Below are 15475 nucleotides of genomic sequence, written 5' to 3'. Positions count from 1 at the left end.
CAATTCAATCTCTTCGTCTTTAAAGTGTGCATTTTTTTGTAATAAGAGGGTACTTTGTCTTTCCCTTCAAGAGGTTTTTCTTGCCATTTAAACTTTTTTTTGGGGACAAAAAAATTATGAAGTACTGTAGCTTAGTTTGAAACTTTGAATAGAGTATTATTTTGATTTTATTCTTTAGCTGACTTCCCTTATTCAAATCACTTTTCTAATGTGAAATAATGTTATTGACTTACCATGTTTGCTTTGATATGCTAAGTCATTTAAAATATAATAAAATTTATAATCGTAATACTTTCATAATAATATTGAATAAATATTAATCATATGTTTAGATTTAATAACATATTATATTAAATGAATTATATATTAATCTAATATAGTGATGGTTAATACGGTAAACTATATATAAGCATAATCTAATATAGAAAAATATTCATTATTAACCATATATAAGCATAATCTAATATAGAAAAATATTTATTATTAACCATATATAACTTAGGAAATAAATAAATTTATTAAAACTTAATTATTTATAACTTCAACTTTAATCCTAATATATAGTTTTAATATCCGAAATTAATAAGATTTTTCTTAATGTGGATCTCTATATTTTTAATAATTTTGATTTAATAATATTATACCTTAATTATAAAAATTTTACCTAACAACTTTAGTATTACATGGCATACAATAATTACCATGAATAATATTTAATAATTGACAATTTGTATTAGGCAATAAAAATTAATAGTTAATTATTAAGTCAATTATAAAATTTTTTGTACTATGAACAAAATATTTTTTTATTATTTTGATTGAATAATATTATGTCTTATTTATAAAAATTAAAAATAATACTTTTACAGGGCGTTTGGTTGGAGGGATTTTAAATTCCTTTCCCACTTAATTCCCACCTAATTCCAAAGGCCATTAAATTCCGTAGTTTGGTTGGAGGGAATTGCAATTCCCCCATTTTCATGGAATTAAAATCTCATGTCCCCCCTGGTATTTTAATTCCTGGGAAAAAAAGATAGTGATGAGTCAAAATTACCCCTTCCTTTTTTAACCTAAAATAAATGTTTAACAACAATAATGAACATTTTTGACTTTATACTACTTATTCCCTTTCAATTCCCATGTATACCAAACATTGGAATTGAAATTCCCAGTAATTCTATTCCTGTCAACCAAACACTGAAATTTAAATTCCTACTTTATTCCCAGTAATTCAACTCCCATGGAATTACAATTCCTTTACCACATAATTTCCCCCTCCAACCAAACGCCCTGTTAGTACTATAGATGTGACTAATAATTAACTTAATTATTAAGGCAGTTGATATGTATTTAACTTTAAAAAATCTTTAAATATATGAATTATAGTAGCATAGAATCAATTAGTAGGACAATTATATTAGGCAATCTAATTAATAATTGACTTTTTAAATTATATTCCCTTTTCAATAATGAATATTTTCCTAAACTATATATATACACAAATTATGCTTATCAAATATAGAATTAGAAGTATGTGTGTGTGTGTGTATAAGGCAATTATTTTAGTAAATACTTAATATTTTCATAGAAAAAGAGAACTACGGAGTATAATTTATTTTGTACTAATAATATTATACCTTAAGCATAAAATAAGTATATTAAGCAATTATTTTAATAAATACTTAATATTTTGGTACATTAAATTTCACCATTTAGTACATGGAATTAATTCTTTAATTATTATAGTATTATAGCTTAGTTAATATATATAAAAATCAAAATTCTCATATTTAATTTTCCCTGCCTAAACTTTTGTAGTCAATTAATTAAATATTTTATTGGTCAAATAATTAATAAGACTTATTTGGTAAGAAAGTATAAAATGAAAGTTGACTAAAATCTATTAATTGGTAATATTATGTATGGTATTATATTCTATAATATAATTGGTAATATTATTGTTCAAGTATAATAAAAATCCTAATTTAAATTCGTAATATAATAAAAATCATAATGGTGACCAGCCGTCTTAATTTAAAATCTATACTATAATTAAAAACAATATCCTATTTACCTGATTTCCAGTCCAAACAATAGTAAATAGTAAAGGTAAATTAAAAAAAAAAAAGAAACAGAAATTAAAAATGAACAGAAATATTTCACAATAATATTCTACATTATCAAATAAAATGGAACGAAAATTAGGTAATTTGGAAAAGGAAATGAATATTAATAATTGACTGAAAATTAAAAATTGAAAAAAGAACGGAAATTAGGTTAATTGAAAAAAATATATTAATAATTGGCTGAAAAAAAAAAAAAAAAGAGATCCATAATTGACTAAAATGGAAAAGGAAATGGTCAGATCATTACTTTTAAATTTTTCACTATAATATTACACAGTAGAATAAATCAAATCACAATTATATCATAAATATTTCACAAATTTAAACAATGGAACAGAAATTAAAAATAGAACGAAAATATTTCAATAATAATATTCTACATCATCAAGTAAAGGTAAATTTAAAATGAAACCAAATATTTCAATAAGAATGTTCTACATCATCAATAGTAAATGCATATTTTAAACAATAGTAAAGGTAAATAAAAATATAACGAAAATTAAAAATAGAACAAAAATATTTCAATAATAATATTCTACATCATCAGTTAAAAATGGAATGAAAATTATGTAAAAATATTACTGCATCTTATTTCTAATTGACTCATTGACTGAAAAAGAAAAAATAATTGGCTGAAAATGAATATGATATTACTAATTGACTGAAAATATAAAAAGATTGACTACAAATAAAAATTATTCGTAATTAACTAAAGTGAATTTTTTTTTAAATGGTCAGATTATTGCATTTTAACTAAAAATTGGACGGAAATATTTCAATAATAATATTCTACATCATCAATAGTAAATGCATATTTTAAATTATAGTAAAGGTAAATTAAAAATGGAATAGAAATATTTCAACAATAATATTCTACATCATCAATTAAAAATAGAACGAAAATTAGGTAAAAATATCACTACATCTGATATTCTAATTGACTAATTGACAGAAAATAAAAAAAGAAGGAATAAGGGTCAAATAGGCCATCGAACGGCACCCGATAAAACAATTAGACCACTGAACTTAAAAAACCAACAATTAGGTCCATAAACTAATCAATTTCAAACAATTTTTCCAATTTGAAGGTTTCCAACCGGTCAACAGGTCATCCTTCCAAATTAATTATTTTTTAAAATTTAAATTTTAAAAATTAATTAGTTTTAAATTAAACTTAAAAAAAAAAAACTGGTTCCGGCCGGAGACGACCATCTCCGGCTGGTTTCTTCGTCTCCACGGCCAGAGACGAAGAAACTCTTCATCTCCAGCCATGGAGAACGAAACCTTCTTCGTCGTCTCCGGCTAGATTCCAATTTTTTTTTAGTTTAATTTAAAATTAATTAATTTTTAAAATTTATTTTTTAAAAAAATAATTAATTTGGGAGATGACCTGTTGACCTGTTGGAAACCTTCAAATTGAAAGAATTGTTTGAAATTGATTAGTTTAGGGACCTAATTGTTGGTTTTTTAGGTTCAGTGGCCTAATTGTTTTATCGTGTGCAGTTCGATGACCTATTTGATTCTTATTCCAAAAAAGAATAATTGGCTGAAAATGAATATGATATTACTAATTGACTGAAAATATAAAAGGATCACTAATTTACTGATATTCTATGAATATATATTTTCGCCCGAGTCACCCATTGTAATGGACTGAATATGTTAACTATAGACGAGGATTGACAAGATTTTTGGCTACTACCAATGTCGTATACAATGAGGTTTCAATAATGTTTAAATACAATCGATGATATTATATTTTTTTAAATGACAAAATTGCTATATATATATATAGAGACAAAAAATATATTTTCCATACAAATGAATTAGGATAGCAATTCATTCCTACGTTGTTAAAGAATGAGCACGTTTGCCTAATTTATAAAAATACTAATCAATGATAAATAAAATCTTCAAAGTTACAGCACCGCATGCGTACATCTACACATTAGCTATTAATTTGAGCAATTATTTGCTCAAATTCAAGCAATGATAACATCAAAACATATAAATGATCCAAATCATATTTTTAATTGCACAAAATAATATTTGATATTCTAATTTAAATAATTATATATCAATCTAAATATTCTTAATATATTACAACAAATTCGTTCCGTGCATCGCACGGGCGCAAATACTAGTTACAAATAATAACAGAAAAGGAAGCAAAAATATGATTAGGGGTTAGATCAGTTATAACAAAATGAGAATTAGTTTTTTACACCCAAAATAAAAGAAAATGAGAATTAGTTTCGGAGTATAACCGCTTCACCGCTTCTATAAAATCTTTCTACAAACCATCTCGACGCTCATAATCGCAAATTTCCTGTGTCATTTTCCCCCCAAAATTCCCCAGAATCACTAACTGCTACCGCAACGATGTCGTCGGAGGCTGCGGAGGAGAAGAAGGTGACGGTGAGAAGTTCCGATGGAGAGGTGTTCGAGCTGTCGCAGGCTGTGGCTCAGCAGTCGGAAACTTTAAAGCACCTGATCGAAGACGATTGCGCCGAGGACTGCATTCCCCTTCCGAACGTTACCGGAGAGATCCTCGAAATGGTGCTTGAGTACTGTGAGAAGCACGCCGTGGTTTCGAGTGTGGAGGAGCTCATAGCCTTCGATGTCGAGTTTATGAAAGTCGACCAGGCCACTCTGTGCAACCTCACACTGGTAATTTTATGATTCTGAAGCTTTAAAATCATTTATATTCCCCAAGTTTGTTTGTTGTGATTACATTATTTGTATTTGCATTGCATATCGGTGATTATTAGCTTGCTTATTACTGTGAAATAGTAGGAACTCTATGCTAGTTGCTTCGTTGAATACTAATTTTGAATTCTCTCCGCTTCATTCCCATAAAAAGAAGATAGTTATACAACTGAATGCTAAATGATGTTAGTGTTCAACTGATGTAGTATTTGATTGTTGTTTTCTGTTAGTTCTCTTTGTTATTAAAGCATATCAGACACTTGAAAGCTCTATTCCAAAACATTGAAACAGTTGTGCTAGTTTTGAGAGTGAGTAAATTGTTTTTTTCTTTAATTGTGAAAAAAGTTAATGAATGTGTTAGTATTCAGACTGATGTGGTATATGATTAGTGTTTTCAGCTGATTCTCTTGTGATATGTAAGTGCAGATTATGAATAATGATTGTTATTCAAGCATATCAGTGCATGCTTAGCCTCATCTACTGTAGATAAGATGATAATCACACTTGGAAAGCTCTACTGGAAAACATTGAAATAGTTGCTAGTCTTGACTCTTTAGAGCTGAGTTCATCTTATTATTTTTCTTGTGAAAAAAATTAATTAATACTTGGTTCCCTTTTTAAACTAAGCATGCACTGATATGCTTGAAATTGTATCAGTGATTACATTTTATGATGAATGTAATATTTGTGTTTACATTAGTTTTAGTTTTCCTTTCTCCCTTCCCTGTTTTCTGTTTTTCAAATGCAAGTAAATGCCATTTTCTGTCTTTTTGTTCTTTAATTTTCCATTTCCCCAGTTAGTAATTAAACACGTACATGTGATCCTTATGGTTGTTATTTGATCTTTTAGGCTGCGAACTACCTGCATATTCCTGACCTTCTGAATCTGACTTGCCAAACCTTGGCGGACATGATGAAGGATAAATCTCCAGAAGAGATTCGCAAGATATTCAATATCAAGAATGACTTTACCCCCGAGGAGGAAGAGGTGATCCGTCGGAAGAACCAGTGGGCTTTCGAGTGATATGCTATAACTCTCTCCATTTATGGCTGATTCTGACTGATGCCGCAGATGCTGGATAGCTGGTTTTAATCATTTGTGTGATGTGATTCACTGAATGTTATATTTCATGATGTTACTGTGCTTTTGTTTTTTCATATTGACACTATCCTGATTTTGTCCTTTATTTTGGACCTTTTGGTGATCTCTAAGCACTTGCAATGGAAAATATAGTGCTTATAGCATATGCTAAGCAGCTTAGAAGATTATATTAGTATACTTACTGCAGGCTCCCCGGTGGCTTTGTTATAGGTTTTGTGTTACCAAATGAAGCACTTGCCACTGGAATATTAGATCATAGCTGAACTGCGTTCAAACTTTGTACCACATTACGAGTCTAAAAAATTTTGTCTATTTTGAAAATCTTTAGTTACTATATTATGCAATCGTTATATGCTATTGTTATATGGATGCCCACACAATTGTGTGGACTGTGGACCATCATAATGCGCCTCAAATATGTATATTCTCAAATGATCATGTAGTAGAATTAAAATGATATTTTAGTTTTGTTATAATAAACTTATTCTATGTACAAATATGTATTTTATCAAATGAATGGGTTTTGGATGCATATAAATGAAATTAGATTGCATATATATGAAACTAGTGTGTGAAATACTGAAATAAAATTAAAATAGAGCTCATACCCTGGTTCATGTAAAACATTTACCTACTATATAAGGGTGCACATAGAATAAATTCTATTCATGTGCAATTGTCTACAAATCATTGGTAACAATTGGACTTATAATTCTTTAGTATCATTTTGTGTTAGACAGTCAACCTTTTACAATTGTCTCCATGAAGAACCACAAGAAGAAAAATGTTTAAAGAGCTAATTAGTTGTGCATCGAGAGAATTTTGACAATAATTAAATTTGTAATCCTTTGATACCCAAAAAGACTAGAATATATCATTTTATGTTTATAATAATTGCTAGCCTTCTACAATTGTCTCCATCGCCAGGTAGAAAAATGTTCAAAAAGCTAATTAATTATGCAATAAACAAAGCTATTTACTACCCAAAAAAAAAGCTAATTAATTATGCAATAAACAAAGCTAATTAATTGTGCAATAAATTTTATTGAGAAGACATTGACAATAATTAAATTTTTAACTTGTACAATAAATTTGGTTGAGAAGACATTGACAATAATTAAACTTCTAACTTTTGGTACCGAGAAGCTAGTTTGAAATAAAACTAATTTCATTGTCGAGAATCAAAAATGAAATTAACTCTATAATATAAACGAGTTTATGTTATCCATAGTTAACTAGCGTAAATAAAAAAGGTCAATACACACCAGATGGTCAAACTTAAAACTTTGTACTTAATTACCAAACTAACTACTCGACCAACTCGTTTAAGGTTGCCCAATGTTATGCACAATATATGATAGTTACCTTTAGATGTTGTAATTGTGAGACAAATATTTGATAGGGAATATACCCTCGAGCATATAATTGTATATATGCCCGACTTCTATTCCGCGTGTGCATCATAGGGGAGACTTCCTAGTCACGCCCGAGTCCCGACACCCTCAGGGTTCGACCCAACCCGAGTTGAGGCGTAGTTTGTTCCTCCAAGATTATTAGTTGTTATGTGGCATACCTTAAGCTCGGGCGAAAATCTCGAGCTCAACGCCCAGACATATTGTCCCAATCGTAAAACATTATATACTTAGTGCATAAACATAATCAATGTCTCTCTATTCGATCATATTACCCTTAGGGGGAGAAGGGGAGCTTGTGGCCGCTCGAGAAGTTGAGGGGCCGAGATCGGCATGAGTTCAGCAAGAAGTTACTTGAGTGGAAGGAGCCGCCCCCTCAGGGTTGGAACCAACATATAGGAGCCTTTGATCCCCCAGTGACTCGATCCGCATCCGATCGGCGATGAAGCCTGAACCTCTCTAAACTTCTTGACTTTGTGAATGGTTGATGTGATATTCCAAAATTTCAAAATAAAATTATTTTCCCTACAAGAACTTTAAAACAAAATTCTTTTTATTTCTTTAATAGTAATGCCTTATTATAAATTTTAAAACAAATGTTTTAAATAAAAATATTTATAGTTTTATTTAATCCGTTAACCAAAAAGGGGTGGTCCGTAATTGAGTGAGTGAATGACTATTCTCATACCTAAAAAATCACAAATTTTAATTCTTAGTAACATTTTCTCAATCAAACATGTACACTGGAAAACTATTCAAGTGATATTCTTAGTCATAAAAATAAAATCAATTCATCCTTTAACCACTACGACAGTCTCACTCAATAGAAGTGCCTACAATTGAGCGAAACATTAGAGACAATATATTAAAAATAAACGTACATTTATTATCTATAGTGTGGGTATAAATTTATTGTAATGGTGTACATTTTAGTATTGTATATTTGCCAAAGGGATAGCACCACGCCGCCACCACCGAAGTTTTGTTTTGTTTGTTTGTTTGTTTTTTTTTTTTTTTTTTTTTTTTTTTAAATATGATTAGGGGTTAGATCAGTTATAACAAAATGAGAATTAGTTTCGGAGTATAACCGCTTCACCGCTTCTATAAAATCTTTCTACAAAACGTCTCGACGCTCATAATCGCAAATTTCCTGTATCCTTTTCCCCCCCAAATTCCCCATAATCACTAACTGCAATCGCAACGATGTCATCGGAGGCTGCGGAGGAGAAGAAGTTGAAGGTGTGCAGTTCCGATGGAGAGGTGTTCGAGCTGTCGCAGACTGTGGCTCAGCAGTCGGAAACTTTAAACCACATGATCGAAGACGATTGCGCCGAGGACTGCATTCCCCTTCCGAACGTCACCGGAAAGATCTTCGCAATGGTGCTTGAGTACTGTAAGAAGCACGCCGTGGATTCGAGTGTGGAGGAGCTCATAGCCTTCGATGTCGAGTTTGTGAAAGTCGACCATGCCACTCTGTTCGACCTCATACTGGTAATTTTATGATTCTGAAGCTTTAAAATCATTTATATTCCCCAAGTTTGTTTGTTGTGATTACATTATTTGTATTTGCATTGCATATCGATGATTATTAGCTTGCTTATTACTGTGAAATAGTAGGAACTCTATGCTAGTTGCTTCGTTTTGACTGTTGTGTTTTAATTGTTCTTGATTTAGCTCAGATCTCTCCGTTTCATGAACGGCTGGTTTCTCCATTACTAGAAGTTGTGTTAGGTGTAATTGATTAGGTAGTATACTAATTTTGAATTCTCTCTCCCCTTCATTCCCATAAAAAGAAGATAGTTATTCAACTGAATGCTAAATGATGTGGTATATGATTGGTGTTTTCAGCTGATTTTCTTGTGACATGTAAGTATAGATTATAGATTATGAATAACGATGGTTATTCAAGCATATCAATGCATGCTTAGCGTCATCTACTGTAGCTAAGATGATTATCACACTTGAAAGCTCTACTGGAAAACATTGAAATAGTTGCTAGTCTTGACTCTTTAGAGCTGAGTTCATCTTATTATTTTTCTTGTGAAATAAATTAATTAATACTTGCTATTCAAATGTTTTGCTGTAATACTTGTGTTTAGTTTAGTTTTTGTTTTGCTTTCTACCTTCTCCGTTTTCTGTTTTTCAAATGCAAGTGAATGCATTTTTTGTCTTTTTGTTCTTTAATTTTCCATTTCCCCAGTTAGTAATTAAACACGGACATGTGATCCTTATGGTGGTTATTTGATCTTTTAGGCTGCGAACTACCTGCATATTCCTGACCTTATGAATCTGACTTGCCAAACCCTGGCGGACTTGATCAAGGATAAATCTCCAGAAGAGATTCGCAAGATATTCAACATCAAGAATGACTTTACCCCCGAGGAGGAAGAGGCGATCCGTCGGGAGAACCAGTGGGCTTTTGAGTGATATGCTATAACTCTCTCCATTTATGGCTGATTCTGAGTGATGCTGCAGATGCTGCTGGATAGCTGGTTCTAATCATTTGTTTGATTCACTGTGTTATATTTCATGATGGTACTGTGCTTTTGTTTTTTCATATTGATACTATCCTGATTTTGTCCTTTATTTTGGACCTTTTGGTGATCTCTAAGGACTTGCAATGGAAAATATTGTGGTTATAGCATATGCTAAGCAGCTTAGAAAAGATTATATTAGGAGACTTACTGCATGCAGGCTCCCCGGTGGCTTTGTTATAGGTTTTGTGTTACCAAATGAAGCACTTGCCACTGGAATTTTAGATCATAGCAGAACTTTGTTCAACTTCAGATTAAGAGTCTGGAAAATTGAAATTTGTCTTTTTTGAAAATCCGCAGTTACTATATGCAATCGTTATATGGTAAGCAATGTCCATACAACTGTGTGGACCATTAAAATAATATTTTAATCTTGTTATAAGAACATATAATTAATTTGTAGTATAATTAAAACAATACTTTAGTGTAGTTATAATGAATCTATTGTATGCATTAAATGAAATTAAATAGTAAAGTTCTTATATAGATATGTATTTTGTCAAATGAATGTGTTTTGGATGCGTATAAAATGAAATTAGATAGCATATACATGAAACTAGCGTAAAAATGAACTTAAAACATAGCTCATACCATGGTCCATATAAGGGTTATAAGGGTGTGTACAGAATAAACTCTATTTATGTACAGTAACCTACAATTCATTTTGTATTAGTCACATACAACTTTTTACAATTGTCTCCATCAAGAACCACAAGTAGAAAAATGCTTAAAGAGCTAATATGTTATTTTGACAATAATTAAATTGGTAACTCTTTGATAACCAAAAAGACAAACACGTCATTTTATGTTAATAATTGCTAGCCTTCTACAATTGCCTCCATCGGAAACCATGATAATAAAATGTTTAAAAAATTAATTAATTGTGTAATAAACTCAATTAAGAAGACATTGACAATAATTAAACTTCTAACTTTTGGGACAAAAAGTTTGAAATGTGCATCATTTTGTGTTAGTCCATTGCCTGCACCGGGAAGGCATGAACCACTAATAGGGTGAACAATAAACCTATTCCGCACTACTTCTGTTGCCGGGAATCGAACCCGAGTCTCCTGGGTGAAAGCAAGATATCCTAACCGCTGGACGACAACGAATTGATGTTGTGTGTATCACTTAATTTCTTTACATCTCGTTTATGTAAAACGTTTCAAACGCAATAGTCCAAGGTAATAGTACTTGTCATATCCGAGACTTAGAGAAACTCTGAGTTGAATGGGATGAAATACAAAGATGTCATTTTATTCAGATCTTATCACCAAAAAAAAATAGTATTGAAAGATTTGCTATTTACAAGTGAAGATGGGGGGGGGGGGGGGGGGGGGGTTCTTGGATCTGAATTAATACATTAAGCTCTTATTCTCAAACAAGTGAAAGGGGGTCCATTGCATATTCTTTTACATTTCACAAACCACAACATCTACTTCATCTATTTACAATAAAATATTATTTCAGATATTCGATGAGATAACGAATTTTAATTAAAAATTTTGATTAAAACCTCATCACCTCAATAATTATTTCTATCCTTTCCCTTCAAGATAGAATCTTTTACTTTTCTTCTTGTGTCAATGTTCTAAAGCATATAGAAAATTCTCCCTAATGATTTGAACCACAAGGTGCTCCGAAAGGGATATTTCTATCCACAGTAGTTTCCATATCATTAATTGCTAAGTGACAGAGAGTTGTTGAATGTTGCTTCATGATATTATTATTGATTATAATCAACAGATCTTGAGTCAGGATTGGGCAAAGCATATCAGATATAAAAATAAAAAGTATATATATATATATATATATATATATATATATATATATATAGGAATCGATGTGACTTCATAAATATCTGCAATATGTTAATTGAAGTGGAGCAGGTACGATTTGCACAATAATATTGTAAACCCAAAAATCCATAACCACTATTCAAATGTACGTTATAAGTGAAATATGTATCGTGACCTTATTTGACAAATAATTATAAGATAAACGAGTCTAGGTTATCCATAATTAACTGGCGCAAATAAAAAAAGGCTAATACATAGCTTTTATAGATGGTCAAACTTAAAACCTTGTAGCTACCAAGCTAACTACTCAACCAACTCCGTTAAGGCTGCCCCCAACGTTATGCACAATATATAATAGTTACCTTTTAATGTTGTAATTGTGAGACAAATCATTGTGTTTGTCAACTACTATGATGTTGATCAACATCAATATTGATACCTAATAGGGAATATACCCTCGAGCATATGATTGTATATTTGCCTGGCTTCAACTCTGTGTATCATAAGGGACACTTCTCGGTCACACCCAACCCCCTTGGGGTTCGACTTGACCCAAGTTGAGGCACAAGTTTGTGTCCTCCAAGATTATTAATTTTTGTGTAGCATACTTTGAGCCCGGGCAAAAATCTTGAGCTCAACGCCCGGACCGATTGTCACGATCGTAAAGCCTTATACACTTAGTGAATAAACACAGGAAATGTCGCTCTATCCGACCACATCACCCTCAGGGCCTCAGATGGTTAGGAATTTCTTTGCACGTGGACGTATCTGTGACGCCTCCAGCCTCCTCAATGCATGCAAGACACATGATCAACATACCGATCTCCCGACATGTACTCCCTCCAGTCCTCAATATAAGGTGCATTTAATGCCTTAGAGAGGGACAAGTTCCATATTCCTTTCCGACGACCACTATCGTTGCACAAGACCCGACATTTCAATGGTGGCAAAACTCTCCTTGGTATTACGCTCCGGAAGAGCATATTAACTCGTACTACGAGAATATGATGATAATGGGAGTTTCCGATGCAGTCATTTGCCGAACATTCTTCCCCACTTTGTCAAAAAGGAACATTCTTCCCCACTTTGTCAAAAAGGGCTGCAGAGTGGTTTAAATCTTTAGAACCCAGATTAATCGGGAGTTTCACGGAGCCGACCAAGATGAAAACTTGAAGAAAATGCTAAACGAACATAATTTTAAAAGTAAATATAGCAAATTAGATTTTATTTTAGAATAAGAAATTAATTGAGCACTTGCGAATAGTAAATGGAACTATTTGACACTTTTGCCTTTAAAAAAAATTAAAGTGTTTGAACAACACAGATATTAATCAAACTTGATAGTATTATATATATCATATATGATGATATAACGTATTATTAGTTACTCGCTGCAATTGCTATCTTAATTTGTTTTTTTATAATTAAAATTCAACGGATACTCGAAATTGGGGGAGGAAAATAAAAAAGATGAGTAATAATTGAGCAAAACATGTCCAAATTTGTTGTACAAAAATCATAATAAAGGTTGCCCCACGACATTGGCTTGGTAGATCAAAAATTTTACATAACACTTTCTTTCAACAACAAAGAGGAGCTTGATTCCTGTCATGAACAATAAAATTTCAGTTTAGGTTAGGCTCATGTGTACAGAATTATCAGTTTAATATTTAAATTTAAAATTATATTGATTCAATTTACCTTCTCATAGGCAATAACCCTGAAGACATATGTGTTAATAGACTCCAAAATATAGTTAGAAGAATTCAAAAAACCTGAATTATCAAAAAAGTAAATCAATAAAAAATAAATAAGCAAGATTATACATATAAAATATAATTACTATTGGGGGATAACAAAGGGCTTTACTTGGCCAAACATGTCTGACAGTAACCCCACACCCACATATCTTTATATGGCTAAGCAAGACAAAGCAACCTCATTGGACCACTAAACAACATAAAAAAGACCTTATCTACCACACAACTTGCTTGTACTAGAATCTATAAAATATAAATATTTCCAAATCTTTTTATCTAACATTTTCATTAGTTTTTGAGGCCATCTAGGAGTGGGAAATGGTGAAAAAAAAAAATAGTGTCTTACAATTTTATTTTATTTTTAAATATGATTTACGTGCCAACTAGTCCACTACACACATTAAAAAAAATTATGTGGCCACAAAAAAATTTATGTACCCCACCGGGCCCACCATACAAAAAATACAGTCACAACTTTGATCTTTACGTGACAACAATCATGAATTTTTTTTTTAATTTTATTTTATTTTTAACAGTGCAGCTTTTACAGAAGCTAGGTTTTTACTGATCACTCTCTACTTTTCTATTTCTGTTTCTCTGATTTGACATGACAATGTTGAAAGATTTTTTTGCTATTTCCACCCTCCGTTTCTTTTTTTGGTTTATTTCTTTTTCTTTTTCTTTTTAAAAAAAAAACTTTTGGTTTATTTCTATTTCTTTCAAAATTTAGAATCTCCCTAGTTAAGGATCTCTGCACCCCGTAAGAACATTTGAAATAATGTAAATTACAGTGATTCAACGACTCAACAGACCCAATTAAATGTCAGTAGGTACAAGGGATTTGTGGCCACGAGATTCGACCAAATGTCACTTTAGACATAATACCAATTCTCATATTACTACTAACAAAGTTCGAATCTTTGACCTTTTCTTTTAAATATATTACCTACTGAATATTGAATTAAAGCATGTTCGGAATTCAGAGGGAATAGAAATGCTATTCTGTGCATTTTCTTTCAAATAATTGCATATTAAATATTGAATTAAAGCACGTTTGGAATTCAGAGGGAATAGGAATACTATTCCACGTGCGTGGAGGAGGTAAAACAGGGAAAAGAAACAAACCACCCAAATATGGCTCAAATCCTAAGACTCTGAGCTCTTCTTAAAATGGTGCAGTCAAAGTTCTGGAGAGTTTATTCTTCTTTTTGGATGGCATGCCAGCAGACACCTCCATACTCAACTGCATCACCATTTAAAGGAACTCATATAACTCAATCACACCTTAGACACTTTTTTTTTGTATCAAAATACACACTTTTTTTTGTTTTTGTTTTTGTTTGTTGAAGAAGATCAAAATAGACACTATTCCCAGATTTCTTACCTTCTCCTTCTGCCTTCTAAGTTTATCGTTTTCGCGTTTCAGATGCGCTATTTTCATCTCCAGTTGATATGTGTAAGCCTACAAGGTAATAATAATAATGTAAGATTCTCAGATCTTTGTGATTACCCAGACAACATAAACTCTGACTAATTACTTCTAAGAAGATTTGAATAATGAAAATTAAAATGAAAGAAATATATGTGAATTGAAGATGAGGATGAACACATGAAAGGGTGTTTAATTTGTTGTTACCCGTTTTCTGGCGCGGGTACGGGCGGCGGATTCTCGGTTCTTTATCAGGCGTTCGTGGTGGCGCCGGTCGTCGTCGTCGCCGTCGGTTTCGGGCGGCCGTTTTCTGGTGTGGAAATGATGATGCGGCGTGGGAGGGAGGGCAGGCGGAGTGATGGGGTGAGTATTCAAGGACAAGGCAGTCGCCGGAGGATGGGGAGGCCGGCCGCCGTCGGTGGGTAGAGCCAGAAACTCCTGGAGGATCGTGGTGTGAGAAACGGCGGTGGCGGCGGCGCCGGCGGCGGAGATAGGGTGGTGGGAAGGAGAGAGAGTGATGTCTTTCCAGAATTCCTCCATTGGGTGCACGTGTATCGATGATGACTTTGGTATATCTTCGGAAGCTGTATTTAAAAGGGTTTAA

General features: G+C 32.1%; 3 protein-coding genes across 5 annotated transcripts; 2 read left to right on the top strand and 1 right to left on the bottom strand.

Moving 5' to 3' along the window:
* Positions 1-4468: 4468 nt before the first annotated feature.
* On the top strand, positions 4469-6085 carry LOC109153358 (SKP1-like protein 1A). Its single transcript, XM_019301276.1, has 2 exons — positions 4469-4796; positions 5686-6085. Exons 1-2 carry the CDS (start codon positions 4509-4511, stop codon positions 5857-5859), a joined length of 462 nt encoding a protein of 153 aa, XP_019156821.1. The 5' UTR covers positions 4469-4508; the 3' UTR covers positions 5860-6085.
* Positions 6086-8453: 2368 nt separating this feature from the next.
* On the top strand, positions 8454-9963 carry LOC109153355 (SKP1-like protein 1A). The gene is made up of 2 exons (XM_019301273.1): positions 8454-8840; positions 9603-9963. Exons 1-2 carry the CDS (start codon positions 8553-8555, stop codon positions 9774-9776), a joined length of 462 nt encoding a protein of 153 aa, XP_019156818.1. The 5' UTR covers positions 8454-8552; the 3' UTR covers positions 9777-9963.
* A 3167-nt stretch (positions 9964-13130) lies between these two features.
* On the bottom strand, positions 13131-15447 carry LOC109152689 (bZIP transcription factor 27-like). Of its 3 annotated transcripts, none has more exons than XR_002049408.1 (5): positions 15079-15447; positions 14827-14904; positions 14568-14685; positions 13384-13457; positions 13131-13287 (listed from the first exon to the last, which is right to left on the bottom strand). XR_002049408.1 is itself a non-coding variant. In XM_019300339.1 (3 exons), the coding sequence occupies exons 1-3, from the start codon at positions 15409-15411 to the stop codon at positions 14608-14610; spliced, it is 489 nt and encodes a 162-aa protein (XP_019155884.1). In that variant the 5' UTR covers positions 15412-15447; the 3' UTR covers positions 14457-14607. The 3 variants fall into 3 exon arrangements, 1 of the variants encoding a protein (XP_019155884.1); XR_002049409.1 differs by having other exon boundaries at positions 14571-14685; XM_019300339.1 differs by lacking the exons at positions 13131-13287; positions 13384-13457 and having other exon boundaries at positions 14457-14685.
* Between the last annotated feature and the right edge of the window lie 28 nt (positions 15448-15475).

The sequence above is a fragment of the Ipomoea nil genome, unplaced genomic scaffold (genome assembly GCF_001879475.1).
Source record: "Ipomoea nil cultivar Tokyo-kokei standard unplaced genomic scaffold, Asagao_1.1 scaffold2480, whole genome shotgun sequence".
In the NCBI taxonomy this organism is placed as follows: Eukaryota; Viridiplantae; Streptophyta; class Magnoliopsida; order Solanales; family Convolvulaceae; genus Ipomoea; species Ipomoea nil.
This window is presented reverse-complemented; position numbering and strand designations above follow the sequence as displayed.

Coding starts and splice junctions, on each gene's coding strand:
- LOC109153358 (XM_019301276.1), top strand. CDS start 4,509: ATGTCGTCGGAGGCTGCGGAGGAGAAGAAGGTGACGGTGAGAAGTTCC. Junction 4,797..5,685: donor CTCTGTGCAACCTCACACTG/GTAATTTTATGA, acceptor TTGATCTTTTAG/GCTGCGAACTACCTGCATAT.
- LOC109153355 (XM_019301273.1), top strand. CDS start 8,553: ATGTCATCGGAGGCTGCGGAGGAGAAGAAGTTGAAGGTGTGCAGTTCC. Junction 8,841..9,602: donor CTCTGTTCGACCTCATACTG/GTAATTTTATGA, acceptor TTGATCTTTTAG/GCTGCGAACTACCTGCATAT.
- LOC109152689 (XM_019300339.1), bottom strand. CDS start 15,411: ATGGAGGAATTCTGGAAAGACATCACTCTCTCTCCTTCCCACCACCCT. Junction 14,905..15,078: donor GTACCCGCGCCAGAAAACGG/GTAACAACAAAT, acceptor ATTACCTTGTAG/GCTTACACATATCAACTGGA. Junction 14,686..14,826: donor TTAGAAGGCAGAAGGAGAAG/GTAAGAAATCTG, acceptor ATGGTGATGCAG/TTGAGTATGGAGGTGTCTGC.